General features: G+C 39.2%; 1 protein-coding gene across 1 annotated transcript; it reads right to left on the bottom strand.

Moving 5' to 3' along the window:
* Positions 1–3500: 3500 nt before the first annotated feature.
* FBXO7 (F-box protein 7) lies at positions 3501–12766 on the bottom strand (the record flags this gene model as incomplete). Its single annotated transcript, XM_010087206.1, has 8 exons — positions 3501–4250; positions 4627–4664; positions 5343–5519; positions 6453–6545; positions 7503–7586; positions 8716–8857; positions 10253–10480; positions 12469–12766. Coding segments are annotated over 8 exons (1465 nt in total), but the record flags the coding sequence as incomplete, so codon positions are not given.
* Between the last annotated feature and the right edge of the window lie 638 nt (positions 12767–13404).

The following is a 13404-nucleotide window of genomic DNA, read 5'->3' as shown; positions in this document are numbered from 1 at the left end:
CTAAATGGTCACCAGAGAGGCAAAGACAGAAATAAAATTTTACTGCCAGAATCCTCAGTTGCTCTATTCCCTCAGTCTTTGTATGCCTCTCTTACCAACACAACCTATACAAAAAATAACTAGTGACTAGTACAGCATGGCCCCATAAATCAACTCCAGTTCATCACTGAAACCACAACAGTTGGATCATCTGCTGATGCTGCATTTGAACACAGCAGGGCTGTCCTCCAGCAGACCACAGTAACAGGATAGCACTGTGGACTTGATACCCAGCAGTGACTTGGATCTCTTAATTTGCCCACAGCTCCCAGCTGTCATCTTTGAAGGAACAAGCCAACAGAATGGCATCTACCTTCCTCCCAGCTTCAGCTTGCAAAAACAAGTAAAAACAACAGGCACTCTCAACTTAACTTGGTTACTCCTATAGTTCCTGAAAAGCATCTTCAGTTCTATCCACAGAAGTGCTTTAATGAAAACACTGGATTCATTTCCTAAGTTAAAATTATTAAACTCTATACTGTGTCCTACAAATGTTCCAACAGTACAATCAATCTACAATCTTCAATCTACATTCAATCTACAACTATGATGCTCAGATACTAGATGTTGTGGATAGCAGTAGACTCACAAACGCACGATCATATATTCAGGTTATCACCTTTGATACAGGGTTTCTATTCCAAAATCCCTACAAACCAACAAAGCAAGAGAGAAGCAATACAAGGGGTATATTCCCCATTTAGATGAATGGGGAACTAAGGTACACCCAAGAGGTATTTAGGTACCCAAATATAACAGCTGGAGTTAGGAGCAGTGAGAAGGCAACAAAAAAGCTGGTGAATAGAAGTTAATTTAAATCACAGGGCAGACGTGCCCTACAGCATGCTTTGGGATCTTTCTCACACAGCTGTGAAAACTGAGCACCTGGTCAGATCTTCCCTTTTGTCCTGCATGCTTTTATTTTCTTCACATCGAAGCCAGGAAACATGAATAGATTTGTGTGTTTGGATCCAGCCCAGGAAGGAGCTGGGACACAGCTACGACACCCACTCATATCCACCACCTGGAAAATTAGTTTACATTTTGCTGTTTAGACACCTTGACTTTCTTGTAACATCTAGGTGTGGTATTTCAAGAGGAATGTCACTTACATTCCCACGCAACTAAGAGTCTCATAAAAAGCTCAAGTTCGGAAGAATAGTCCTGCTCATAACTGCAGCAGAATTTTCTTCTCTTTCACTAATCACAGGCATATACAAAAGACCTTACAGCCTGCATATGACCCAGTTACTCCATCTGGTTGTTTGAAGTTCATGATTAAGATAAATCAACAAACAGAAAAGCCAAAGACAATCGCTCCTTATTTCCAAGTGATTGTTAGCAGCAATCCTAACAGGGCTGGATACAGATAAACACTACAGGTAAGAAAAGCCCCTCTCAGCATTTCATCTTCTGTTTTTTCTCTTCTATAGAGTTCGCAAATGGTAGGGACGCATATCTGACTGAGGAGCTGACAAATAAACAAAATAAGCAGCTAGTTTTCAAATATTTCCTGTGCTTTGTCTTCTAATTTTATACTACTGGTCCCAAGATCCTAACTTTATATTCCATATTCTGTTTTATGAATAAAAGGAACTCTTCTTTTGGGAACTTGACAGTTCAGGGTAATTCAGGTTCCTTTACCTTTGGCTCACAATACCTTTACTACAACGTGAGGAAACAATGAAGAAAGGGAAGTAATATCTTCATGTCACTTAGTGGTGTATCTATAAAAAGACTGAGTTCATTTCTTCAAAAACAAACATTATGACAAAATCCAAGATAAAGAGAACCTGTGGCACCAGCCTGGAAGAAGTATGACAAGGTTGTCTTCGTGGCAGAGAGGGCCCAACTCCAGAGCAACATGGGGCATGCCAGCAGAGCACGCAACGCGCGATTGTCATCGAGGTACTGGTAATGCAAGTACCATTGGCACCACAAAATTCACATGCATCACATACATAGACATCTTTGTTCCCAGAAACAGCTTGAAAAAAGTGAAGAGTAAGTTACAAATCATTTTATCAGTTAAAGCTGTATAGCCTTATAGGTATGCATTCCTGAAGCACTCATCACAAGGACAAAGTGGTGTAAGACCAACCCAGTGTAATTTCCCTTTTCCTAGTCAGGGGAATATAAAGAATCACTGAAAGCTCTAAGAGGCCTGTCTATACACTTCAGTGAAAATTCTGTTAGAACAAGGTAATTCAACCACTGCAGGCAAATGTTAAAGATTAACGCTAATCTTCCTATTGAAGGGAAACCACTGTTCCCAGACTCTATAAATGCATACTCTTAGGTGTCTAGTTATGGCAGGATTCGCAGTGGTATGCTGTTGCCATGGAGTAGAAAAGGGAAGAAAGAAGCAATACAACTTCTGACAGCAAAATAAAGTATTATATTTTACTTCCACTGGAGTTAATGGCACAACTTCCTGACCGCACTGAAGTCAGATGATTTTATACAAAACAAGAAAATGAATCACTGAAGTATCACCTGAAAAAGCACTCAAGTATTACTTATTAAATAGCTTGTATTTAACAGGAAATGCCATTCCATTTCCACTCTTGGAATTTCAAAAAGACTTTAGAAAATAGTATCAGCTGTCACAACAGTCATCAGTACCATTTACATTTATAGAAACACTGAGATTAATCCATCTTAAAAAAAATATGGAAGAAGAGAAGTTCTATCAAAGTTTAGTCATTCCAGTCTTCCTTTAATTGAGCTCCAGTACTAGCCTGCAGATATCAGGAGACTTTAACAGTGGTCTTGTTAGATGCTCATTAGTTAATAAGACAACACTTGAAAGGTGCTCATAACATGCTACAACACATTTCCTCTTTGCAAGACATATTTTGATACTTCAGTAATGGAATTAAATTTAATTTACTGCAGTAGTGTGAGAATTCATTCTGCTTCTCCTGCTGTGATCCCATTTCCACTGCAACCAGGTCAACCTATTTAATTCCTTAAGTTAGGCAGGAGGAAAGATTTATTTTTGCACTGGTTTTAGTTCACACACAGTAAATGCAGCCATCTACTACAGCTCCTTACTTGTAAAGTCAAGGAGAAAGACAGAAGTTTTGCTGTTAGTTCTTTGTAAAATTGCTCTGCTTCTATTCAGACTTCTGAGTTCCACTGTAGCATGACTTCACTCAGTTGTTTGTAAAATCAAATTGTGTTCTAATGTTCCCCTTGTAAATAAAATCCCTTTCCTGTATTCTTTGTGTATTAAGCAACAATACAAAAATGCTTTTTACCTAATAAAACATTAAAAGACAAAAGGACGTGTCATCTTTGAAAATTTCCATGAACACACATTCACCATAACATGTTCTACGTGGAACATGGTAGATTTTTTTTGTTAATAAAGATTATTAGCCAGGTAGATTCTAAACATCTTAATTTTTTCCTGGCAATTTAATAAAACTCTTCAAATAAGACAGACAAGTACAGGGTTTGTATTTAAAGTGCTCTTTATCTGATGCAGCAAATATTTGGCCGGTATCCTTCCGATCTCTAAGTAGCACTTCACAGATGATTAAGGGTGAGGGGCAGTGGAAAGCAGAACAAACTGTTCTAAGTTGTAGCTCTTCATGAAACAGACCTCAGTGCCAGGTCGTATAGTACTACCAGAGCATAAAACGAACCCAGCCTTTGTGGCTGAAGCATTACCATGCACGTATGTTCTCACCACAATCTGAAGAGAAGGCAGATGTTAGTGCCTGGGATTGGACTACAACCTCCTGCAGTTAGAAAGCAAGCTCAGGGACTAGAAAACTCACTGAAGGAAAAAGCAGCAATCAAATGAACGCACGGCGAATGTCCATGGGGCGGCCCCTGCTGGGTCTAGGTGGAAACCTGTCATTGGGACCACCTCGTCCTGGAAGTATAGGGTTTGCTCCAGGCAAGGAACCAATTGGGTCAAAATGTGGTCTGAATGGAGGAAACTGGCCTGGTGCTTCTCCTGGGCCAGGAATGAGTGAGTTAATTGGGTCTCCAACATATGAAAGAGTTGGTCTCTCATCATATTCTCCACCAATGATCACTGGGGGATAGATAGGGTTTGATGGGAATGGGTTGGGAGGAAAGGGATTAGGATAGAATGGGTTGGGATGAAAGGGGATTGGATGAGGTGTAGGGGGCAGAAACATCATGTGTCTCCATCTCAGGGCATCCTTCTTCTGTTTCAACTTTTTCTTGTACAGCTGCAGACAGAAACAAAGGTATTTTAAAGCTGTATAAATGCTTTGTGTTCTACGTTTAGCAACTGCATTCAGTTCTGTAGCACTTCTCAGAAAAGCACTCCTCACCAGTCTGAAAACCCAGAACAGCAACTCCCCTGCCTGCCAAAGACCAAACACAGCCCCTCTGGAAGATCTCTAACCCACGACTTGGGCATGCACCATGTAACCTGTTGATGTTGTGTTCTCTTATCTGACCGAACACAACATGTGTACACAGAACACAACACTTTTAAACTAAAATTTAACTCAAAGTTACTGCCTCCCCAAGTCTATGCTTTATTCTCAAATTAGCCCATGGAGACTAATCTCAGAGAAATTATATGAAAAAGCCACCTACTTCTTTCCAGTCTGTGTCACGAGGCCTTGCAACAGGATCTACAAAGAAAAGCAAAAAATTAAGAAGAGCAATATATTTTAAGTAGCATTCATGCCACAGATGCCTACAGTTTTGTCAGACCTTGCAAAACAATCAAGAAATGAAAAAACACTTTTGGTCAATACATTTTTCATAAAGATAATGCATCTTAAAAAATATAAAACTCCAGAACCATTCAATAGGTAATCTACTTGCACGCCCATTCTACATAAAGCATCATCTCCAGAAGTTACCAAGTAGAGAAATCCCAGAAACACCATCCCCATATCTGACTTCTGACAGCACTTCCCTTGATCACCTTATTTCTTCAATCTCTTGTGAGAAATTATAGCAGGAGTATCTCTTCCCTCCACTTCCTAGTATCTCCCATAGCCAGTACATCAAGGTAGCCAGGGAAACACATGAAAACAACAAAAGTCTGCACCACACAATGGGAAGAACTGTGTGGTCCATCAGTAATGGCTCAGCAGATTATCACCAGTTTTCCTGTCAGAAAACTGCATGTCCACCTGCATTACACGTGACCAACTGTACTGGTTAGCATCACAAATGACTGCATTTACTCACAGTGTTTTAAAATCAGAAGTGCCTGAGGAGCCTCTTACTGAAATCTGTCAGACCTAATCCCTCTGTTCATGAGAGAATGTAATTAGAAAAAACATGTGTCTCAACATTACCTCGGAAATCTCGCAGATAGATAAACCTCCATAGAAGCTGGTCATTTGAAGCTGTGTAAAGATCACGGCAAACAGCAGAAAGAGAGATGAGTGAACGGACATCCAGAAGTCTGAAAATCCGAAGCTTGAGCTCAAGAGGAAGGACCACTAACCCAAACACATCTGGCAAGTTCAGAGCTACAAAGTGGAGAAAATAAAAGCATTACCTAAGTGGTGTAGAGCTTACTCTATTTCTAAATACCCTAAAAGAAAGAAATGACATTATAATCTTTCCCTTAAATAATTTCCCTCTGATGCCCGAGTTACACCACTTTTCTCAGAAAGTACTGTGACGTGACTTCACATAAAACAGATGTAAGTACATTTAAGGAGTGCAAAAAACAGTGCAAACGCCACTTTATACTGACCACTATTGGTCACTAGGCATAAGAAACATTCCACACGCCTAACTATGTTTATAGGCTACAGAACAAAGGAATAGGTAAAGACAAAAAGACCTGTCCAATTTCAGGAGCCCCCAAAAAACACATTACATACAGAACACATGCTTCACATAAAACCCTCCTGCACTGAAGTCTAGAGGGGATTCCACTAAATAGTCTCCAGAATACAAATCTGAGACCTTTTATGGCAATACCTATGCAGAGAAAGCTTCCTACTGCTTCACACACACCAGCTTGGGTTACTTCTACCATCCTTCCAAGCCCTCAATGACCGGTTACTGAGAAGATCATTCCTGGGGTTAGACTTCCAAAAATGATGCTATATAAATTTTTCTGCTTTGACAAAGAAATGGATCAAAATTACAGACCTCCTGCCACAAAATTATTGTGGCATGATTTTCTCACCACTAAGTGTGGGAAACACCTGCTCCAGTCTCTTAAGCAATCAGAAATTAAAACCAGGAAATTATCATTACACTAACATTTTCTGAGATACAAAGATGAATATAATTTATTTAGAATGTACAAATTACTTTATGCTGACTCTTTATACACGCATCATTGAACAGCTGTTTCTAACACTCTTCCTTCAAGGCTTTAGGTAGACCCCCTTCCTTCCATCCTCAAAAATTAAGTACTATCTCTAATCGTAAATATTTTCTCTCACCTTGTCGGGCAGCAGCTAGAAGAGAGTAAACCAGCTGGTCTTTAAAGAGACGGGATAATTTCTGAAGGTCTTTGTAAACACCTGCAACCTTTTCTATCAAAGAAGAGAAGTAAAAAGCTTAACTTCAGGTGGTTATAATGCAAAAATTATATAAGAGAAGGTTTATAATCATGGTTTTCTTAAACAGAACTGTAATCTGTCTGTGAACTTGATGGGAGCAGCTCTGCAGCTAGAGTGTAACAATCACACAATAAATACTTAATTGACAAACTACAGACCAAGCTCAGGCTAGGCTTTCCTTTGTCCTTAAAAAGCATCATTACAAGAAATACTTGAGTTCTTCAGAAACAAACTGACTCTCAAGCTGTCAAGAGCTTCCTTCATCAAATTTCAAAGCTCATGTGTAACATGCACTTATGTTGTAAATGCCTGCAATATTCATTTTTCTGACAGGAATGTTTTCCCATCCTGTTCTCTGAAAAAAGAGGAGCCAGAAGACTCTCCTGTTATACTGGACACATTTCAGTGCTCAGTTACCCCCAGTTAGACTTGCACATCAGTGACTGAGGCTACCCAGGACAGTGTAGGACACTGAGTCAGCCTCAACTGCCAACAAAGCAGTTCACATACTTCAGAGAACAAAAGGCTAGTCAGGTCTGTCCTCACAAGGATACCATCAGCCTCTGAACTCCTGAACTGCCAGGCAGAAAGCGGGTATAATCCAGCAGCGCTGCCCCAGAGATTCACACATATGCTTAGGACTTCATAAATGCCAGGCATACGGGACAAGGGACGAGTCAGGCTTTGCAAGGTTCTTTCCTTATACAGTTAATCCAATAAATCCAAATTGTTTCAATAGCAAAATATGAGTACATGGCTGCACTCTGAATTCCTTTTACCACAAAGCTATGACTCACCTAAATGGTAACCACTTTTTTTTTTTTTTGCTATTCTTTAGCTATTTGGTCCTCTATTGAAGTATATCCTTACTCATTGTGTGACTTCCTTACTTTTCCATTTACTACTACACATATCATAGCTCAATCATACCTGACTCCTGAAAGCAAACGAAGGATGCTGGCAACAGCTGTATTCTCTTAACACCTTTAATCTCTTTGTTGATTTTTAATGTTGCTGCAAATATAAAAAAAAAATCAACACACATTGAGAGATGACAAAGATCACTTCACTATTGCCTTACCCTTCCAAGGTGTTTTACCACTAACAGATTCCCTCCAGGAAAATACACAACTATAGACAAACAGAAATCTAAGAAAAATAAAATTCTATCATGTGGAAAGAGACGTAACACAGCTAAAAGAGGTAAACAGCAAGCCATTATTATAAACCAGTCATCAAAGAAATATTAACTCAAATATTTTAAACTCTATAGAGAAAGATTCAACAAGTTTACTAAATGAACACTATTATGCATGGTACTTATAACACTGTCCTAAATCTAACCTTAACCTGACTTAGTTAAAACCATAATTTCAGAGAGCAAATTATGTACACATTCTAAGAAAACATACATGCTTACACAAATTGGCACAGTCAATTACAAATTTTACAAATAAATGTACAAATTTTAATCAAAGGTATCAAATCCCAACTTAACATTGGTTCTGCAAAAATGTGGAATAGCTCAAATGCTAAATAAAATATGAAAAAGAAAAAAAAAAAAACAAAAAACAAAAAGACAAAAAAAACTCCACAAAACCACAAAGTGTTATGGAAGTTGCTTCCAAAAAAATTATACTTCCCTCAATTTTCTGGACTGAATAGCTTTAACTAAATACAGTTTTTGAGACCATAGTTTAACAGTTGTCAGTGTGTTTTGGGAAAGACTATGCATTAAAACTAAAGAATACATAGACTGGAAGTTGTCTGGAAGTCTTGCAAAGAACATAAGATAAAATATTGTAGCTGGAGCAAATCTACCTCTTGTAATGTTTGGCAACATATACCAAAGTTCCTATGAAATGAGACAAGAAACAGATTTTTACAACATTGCAACGAAAAGGCCAACTGAAACCCCTGAGCACTGATCTGTTCCTATTAGAGGGACTGAAACAGTTAACACAGAGACAGGAAATGCCAAAAATATTCAGCATCAGGAACTGGCATCCCTTGCAACTCAACAACCTGGATAATCAAGGTAGGGTTCTAAACAGAGCACACAAAAGTGCATTTAAGTTGTCTCTTGCTAAAAAACAATGGTATTTAGCAATGTGTATCCAGGATAAAATCTTGACTAACTTACCATTAATAGCAACAAGATCTCCCAAAGGCACACAAGTCAAACCAGCAGAACCTTCTTCACAAAGGGGATGTGTGTACTGTAGCTTATAAACACCATTCCCTCTCCATTTCTCCGGCATAGAGACTGCCTTGCATTCTGTTCCCTAAAAATACACAGAGATGACACTGACGTACTTTTAAAATATACCAAGACTAAGGGGTGAAAAAGGAGAATTAAAAGTTGGGAAATGCCAGAATGCTGCTTGCAATTCAAATTTTAGTTCAGTGACAATGTGCGTGATGACACAGACTATAATTGCATTATTATATACTTTTTTTTTCCCCAAGACTAACTGCAAATCTTAGGTCAAGTTTAGTAATTTTTTGTCCTGTCCCGGTTTCTGATGACAGGAAACGTTGTTCCGTGGGCAGACTTTCATCTATTGCTTTGAGACATGCACTTCATTATGTCATTCATCTCAGCATGCTGACAACTCCTGCATGTACGTTAATTTGCTGCATGAAAAACGTGTTATTACACCTTTTCTGTGAACTTACGAGGTCTGACAGGGCTTGAAGAGTCATATCTTGAAATCCATTTGAAAATCTGAGTGAACAAACATCTTTTGCTTTGAATTTCAGTATTAAAAGGCTCAGATGGAATCCCAGAGGGGGAACAACATAACCGCAAGTACAAGCAGACTCTGTCTCTTTCCTCTTAAATCTGCCCAGCAATCATCTTCCCTATTTCTAAGCCTACTCACTGACATAAACAAACTTTCTTCCCACTGGCAAATGTACTCTTTCAATAATATTTCAGGTTATGGGAATGCAATTAATTTTGCAGATTTATTAAACTGGTATTGGTCAACTGGACACCTAAACTGACCCACTACATGTGCTTAGTTTCCCTCACTGCAAGAAGAAACACGAGAATTTAAACACCTTCCCTGAAAGCAAGTCTTTTTTTCCATGTTCAGCCACATATTAGTAAACATACAATGCAAATCTGAAAACCTAAGGGGAAAAGGTGAAACTGTACAGAGGTACCGCCATAGGTGCCCGAGTACGAGTTAGATACCTCTGTAGGTTAATGGAACCAAAGCCTAACTGAACTCAGTTGAAGTTAACACAGATTTGACGCCAATATTTTGTCAGATGTAGACCTTGTTAACCACCATTTGAACAGGAAACCACTGAGACGGTGCTGATGCTTAAGGTAGCACTTCAAAGAAGTGCTACAATCTATGCGCATCTACACAAGCTCAATGGTATAAAGCAGAAACAGGACATTATCAGCTGGGTCCCAGATAGGCTGAGGACTGAAAGAAACATGGGGCAGGGCCCTTTCTCACACCTAAAAGGTGCTCTAGTCTTTACCCTTAAGGCTCACTGGTCAGAGAAATTAGAGAAGCTGATACTTTGGCAGCCCCTGCTGCTGACTGACATATACAAAGGCAGAAGCAGATCTTCAGCTGCACCTTCTATCGCACATTCCCACAATATTCCACAGCTTTCTCATACTGACCAAGAAACTTCCTGTTTGGTTGTGCACCTACCTGAGGTACGTAGCCTGTCTCCATCATGAGAAGATGTACTAGAACGATCAAGGCATCAGTGGCATTGGTACACTCAGCAGAAAGGTAGAGCACCTCTAAGGAATGTGGTATTTCACCATCAGCAGCTTCACTGCATAGCATGGGTTCGGAAGGATAGGAACCTGTACCTTCTTCCAGGTCAACATCTTCTGGGACTAATCCAGAAGGAAATTCTAGGCTGGATCCTGCCTTCATAGGAAGCAAAACACACATTTATTCATAAAATAACACCTCTATATACATAAATATTATTCATCTGCTTAATTCCAGTGCTCACAGGCACCAAATCTACTCTACTGATTTCTCATGCAAGTTTGACAGATTCATTAAATCTCCATTTCTAGCACCCCAGCTGGTGACTGGAATTACACAGATTATACTGGGATTACACACGTAGCCTCTGTATTTTTTTTGTAACGTGAGCCCTTCCTAAAAGAGTCTGTCATTTGATTGCATATTCTACTTGGAGACAAAGTGTTAGCATATTAAACCTTCATCAGAATTTTCACAACATACACAGGAAAAATTTACGCACTGTAGTACCACCACTTATTTAAATATAGCCAACATGCATGGCAAGTAACCAAAATAACCCTGAGTGCTTAGAAACAATAGCTAGAGAAAAAAAACAAAAACAAAACCAAAAAACAAACCAAAACCAAAACCAAAACCATCATCAATGGAGTATATCCACTGACACTTGAGGAGCACTGTGGTTTTATTGTGGCTTCCTTTCTTCTACCAAAATCACACCATATTATTACATCAACCAACAAAAGTACCCACAGGCACATTAAAAAAAAAAGTAGTGAATGAAAACTATAAGCAGATTTACCTAAGGGAAGGATCAGGAAAGGGAAAAAAATAGTCCAAAGGAGCTCTAGCTCCTTCTCCCCCACATTCATGCCCAATGGCTGAAGATACCCTCACATTTGTACGAGGCTGGCATGGCCATACACCCAGGAAACTTCCCTTCTCTCATTCACAGTAATGGACATAGCCCCAGTCAAACACAGATTTTTCATACTTCTAGAGCTCTTCTACAATGACACTTAGTTGCTTAGAAATTTTCCTGCCATCTTTCACCACAACTTTGGAGGAAGATGTGAGAATCTTTCATCTTGCCTTTGAATATTAAATAAATATGAAACAGATACTTCTGCACAGCTTACTATGGTCTGACTCACAGACATAAGAAGCTTGCATGCCTATAGCACAATGTAAGGATTATTGCTCCTAACAAGAATCAATGGGACCATGGTCCAACTACATTTGCTTTCATTACTTATAATTCTTTTTATCTTAAATCTTAATTTTAATATGTTAAAATAATATTTTTAAAAGACCTCATATAAAGGTTGTATTAAGGGACATTTTGAATTTGAAATTTGTTCCAAACCAAAAAACCTACTTGCTCTGAAAGAATGTTGGAAGACCATTTCCTCCCTACTTTTCAAGCTCTTGCCTAAACCACAGAGGGCAGTACAAGAAAAGAGATCGTGGCACTAAACTGTACCTGCAGAGTCTTCTCTAGGGAGACTTCATTCATCACAGGACCCAGCAGCTGGTGGGAGTTGTTACCTACTTAACTATTTTATGTACTGTCGCACAGAAAACAATCCATTGAGTAATGTGAAAAAACGTGCTTATTAGCTGCATGAAGCATACAGGGTCATACAGATGTACACCTGCGAAGCACAAGGCAGGAGCTATCTCAGCAACACAACCTCCATGCACAAGACAAACAGGTCTCACTCTATGTCAGGCTGCCTGAATCATGGGGAACGGTTACAACTTGTCAGTGATGTTTCCGACAGGCAGTGCTTGTCACATTTGCTCTGTACCTACAATCAGTTTCCTCAAAAAGGCAGCACTGAGACAGGTAAGGAACACATTCCTAACTTCCCTATGTAAAGTGTATGTTACAGCAAAAACATTCAATCCTGAAAAAATGTCACACCTGAAACATTTCAGGGTCTCTGAACTAGCTTCTGTGCCACAGTTAATATACAAAGAATAGAGACAAACTTCCATACAAATAACTGGCTATATATATCAGACAAGCATAAGGAGACAAATATTCTGAAAATATTCTCTACTCTACAGTACAGCAACTGACACAAAAAGATACCCTCTTTCTTGCCTTGCGTTGTACAGACCAATTCTCATGTACTTACCCTCTCATCACTCTTTTGAGCTTCCACCTGAGCTTTCTGGTTGTCAGATTGCTCATTCTGCCATTCTTCTTTCGGATTGCTGGCCTGACTTTTGCTGGGGTTCAAAGTGGACGGCTCATGACCGTTCTCAAGTGGGGGAGGTGTGGAAGGAGGAGGAGGTAGGTTGGGTTGTCCATCTGCTTCCTCTAGTAATAAGCATATCAAATCACCAGAAACAATCCCATATGAAGCTAAGGTCTTCTGATCTTCTGTGAGAGCATCTTTTCTGTTCAAAGTTATTGAAAACGCGGTATCAGAACTGCAAAATTAAAAAAAAAAAAAAAAAAAAAACAGAAGGAAATATGCCTGGCTGCACCTGGGTAACTGCACACAGAAGTATAGTTAGAAATGCATACTGCGTACTACAATAGTACTATGCCATGGGCTTTAATCCATTAATAATTAGCTGTATATTAAAGAAGGAGTGAGAAAAAAATACGGTCTTAAAATATTTCCCCCATGTTTCTCTCCAAGTATGTTTTAAGTAGCCATAGCTGCTTGGTAGGTATAATTTCATTTACAGTAACTGCTCATGAAGAAGTTCAGAAGGAAAGCAAACAAGTAACCTCCAAATTAGAAGACATCACACCTAGAGAAACAAGCTTTAAATAAACTACTGGCTGAGATTACTTAAAAACAAGATAGTGTTGCAGACTCAACCATCTTGCTCTCTGATTAAGCAAAACATTCATTTCAAAAGGTCAGCAGCTGCCCTGCAGCATGCTCATGGCAAATGAGGGTAATAAGAAAAGATGCTTCAGGGCAAGTACTATTAAAAAAAAAAAGACAAATAGAAATGTAAGTGGCTCGCACAGAAGCAGCTATCCGGTATAACCTATAAAACACACCCACTGGGGCAGATCCCTCGGGCCCCCAGCGCTGTGCAGCGCAGCGCGG

The sequence above is a fragment of the Pterocles gutturalis genome, unplaced genomic scaffold (genome assembly GCF_000699245.1).
Source record: "Pterocles gutturalis isolate BGI_N339 unplaced genomic scaffold, ASM69924v1 scaffold43446, whole genome shotgun sequence".
Classification (NCBI taxonomy): Eukaryota; Metazoa; Chordata; class Aves; order Pterocliformes; family Pteroclidae; genus Pterocles; species Pterocles gutturalis.
Note: the sequence above shows the minus strand (reverse complement) of the source record. Positions and strands in the feature narration are given on the sequence as shown.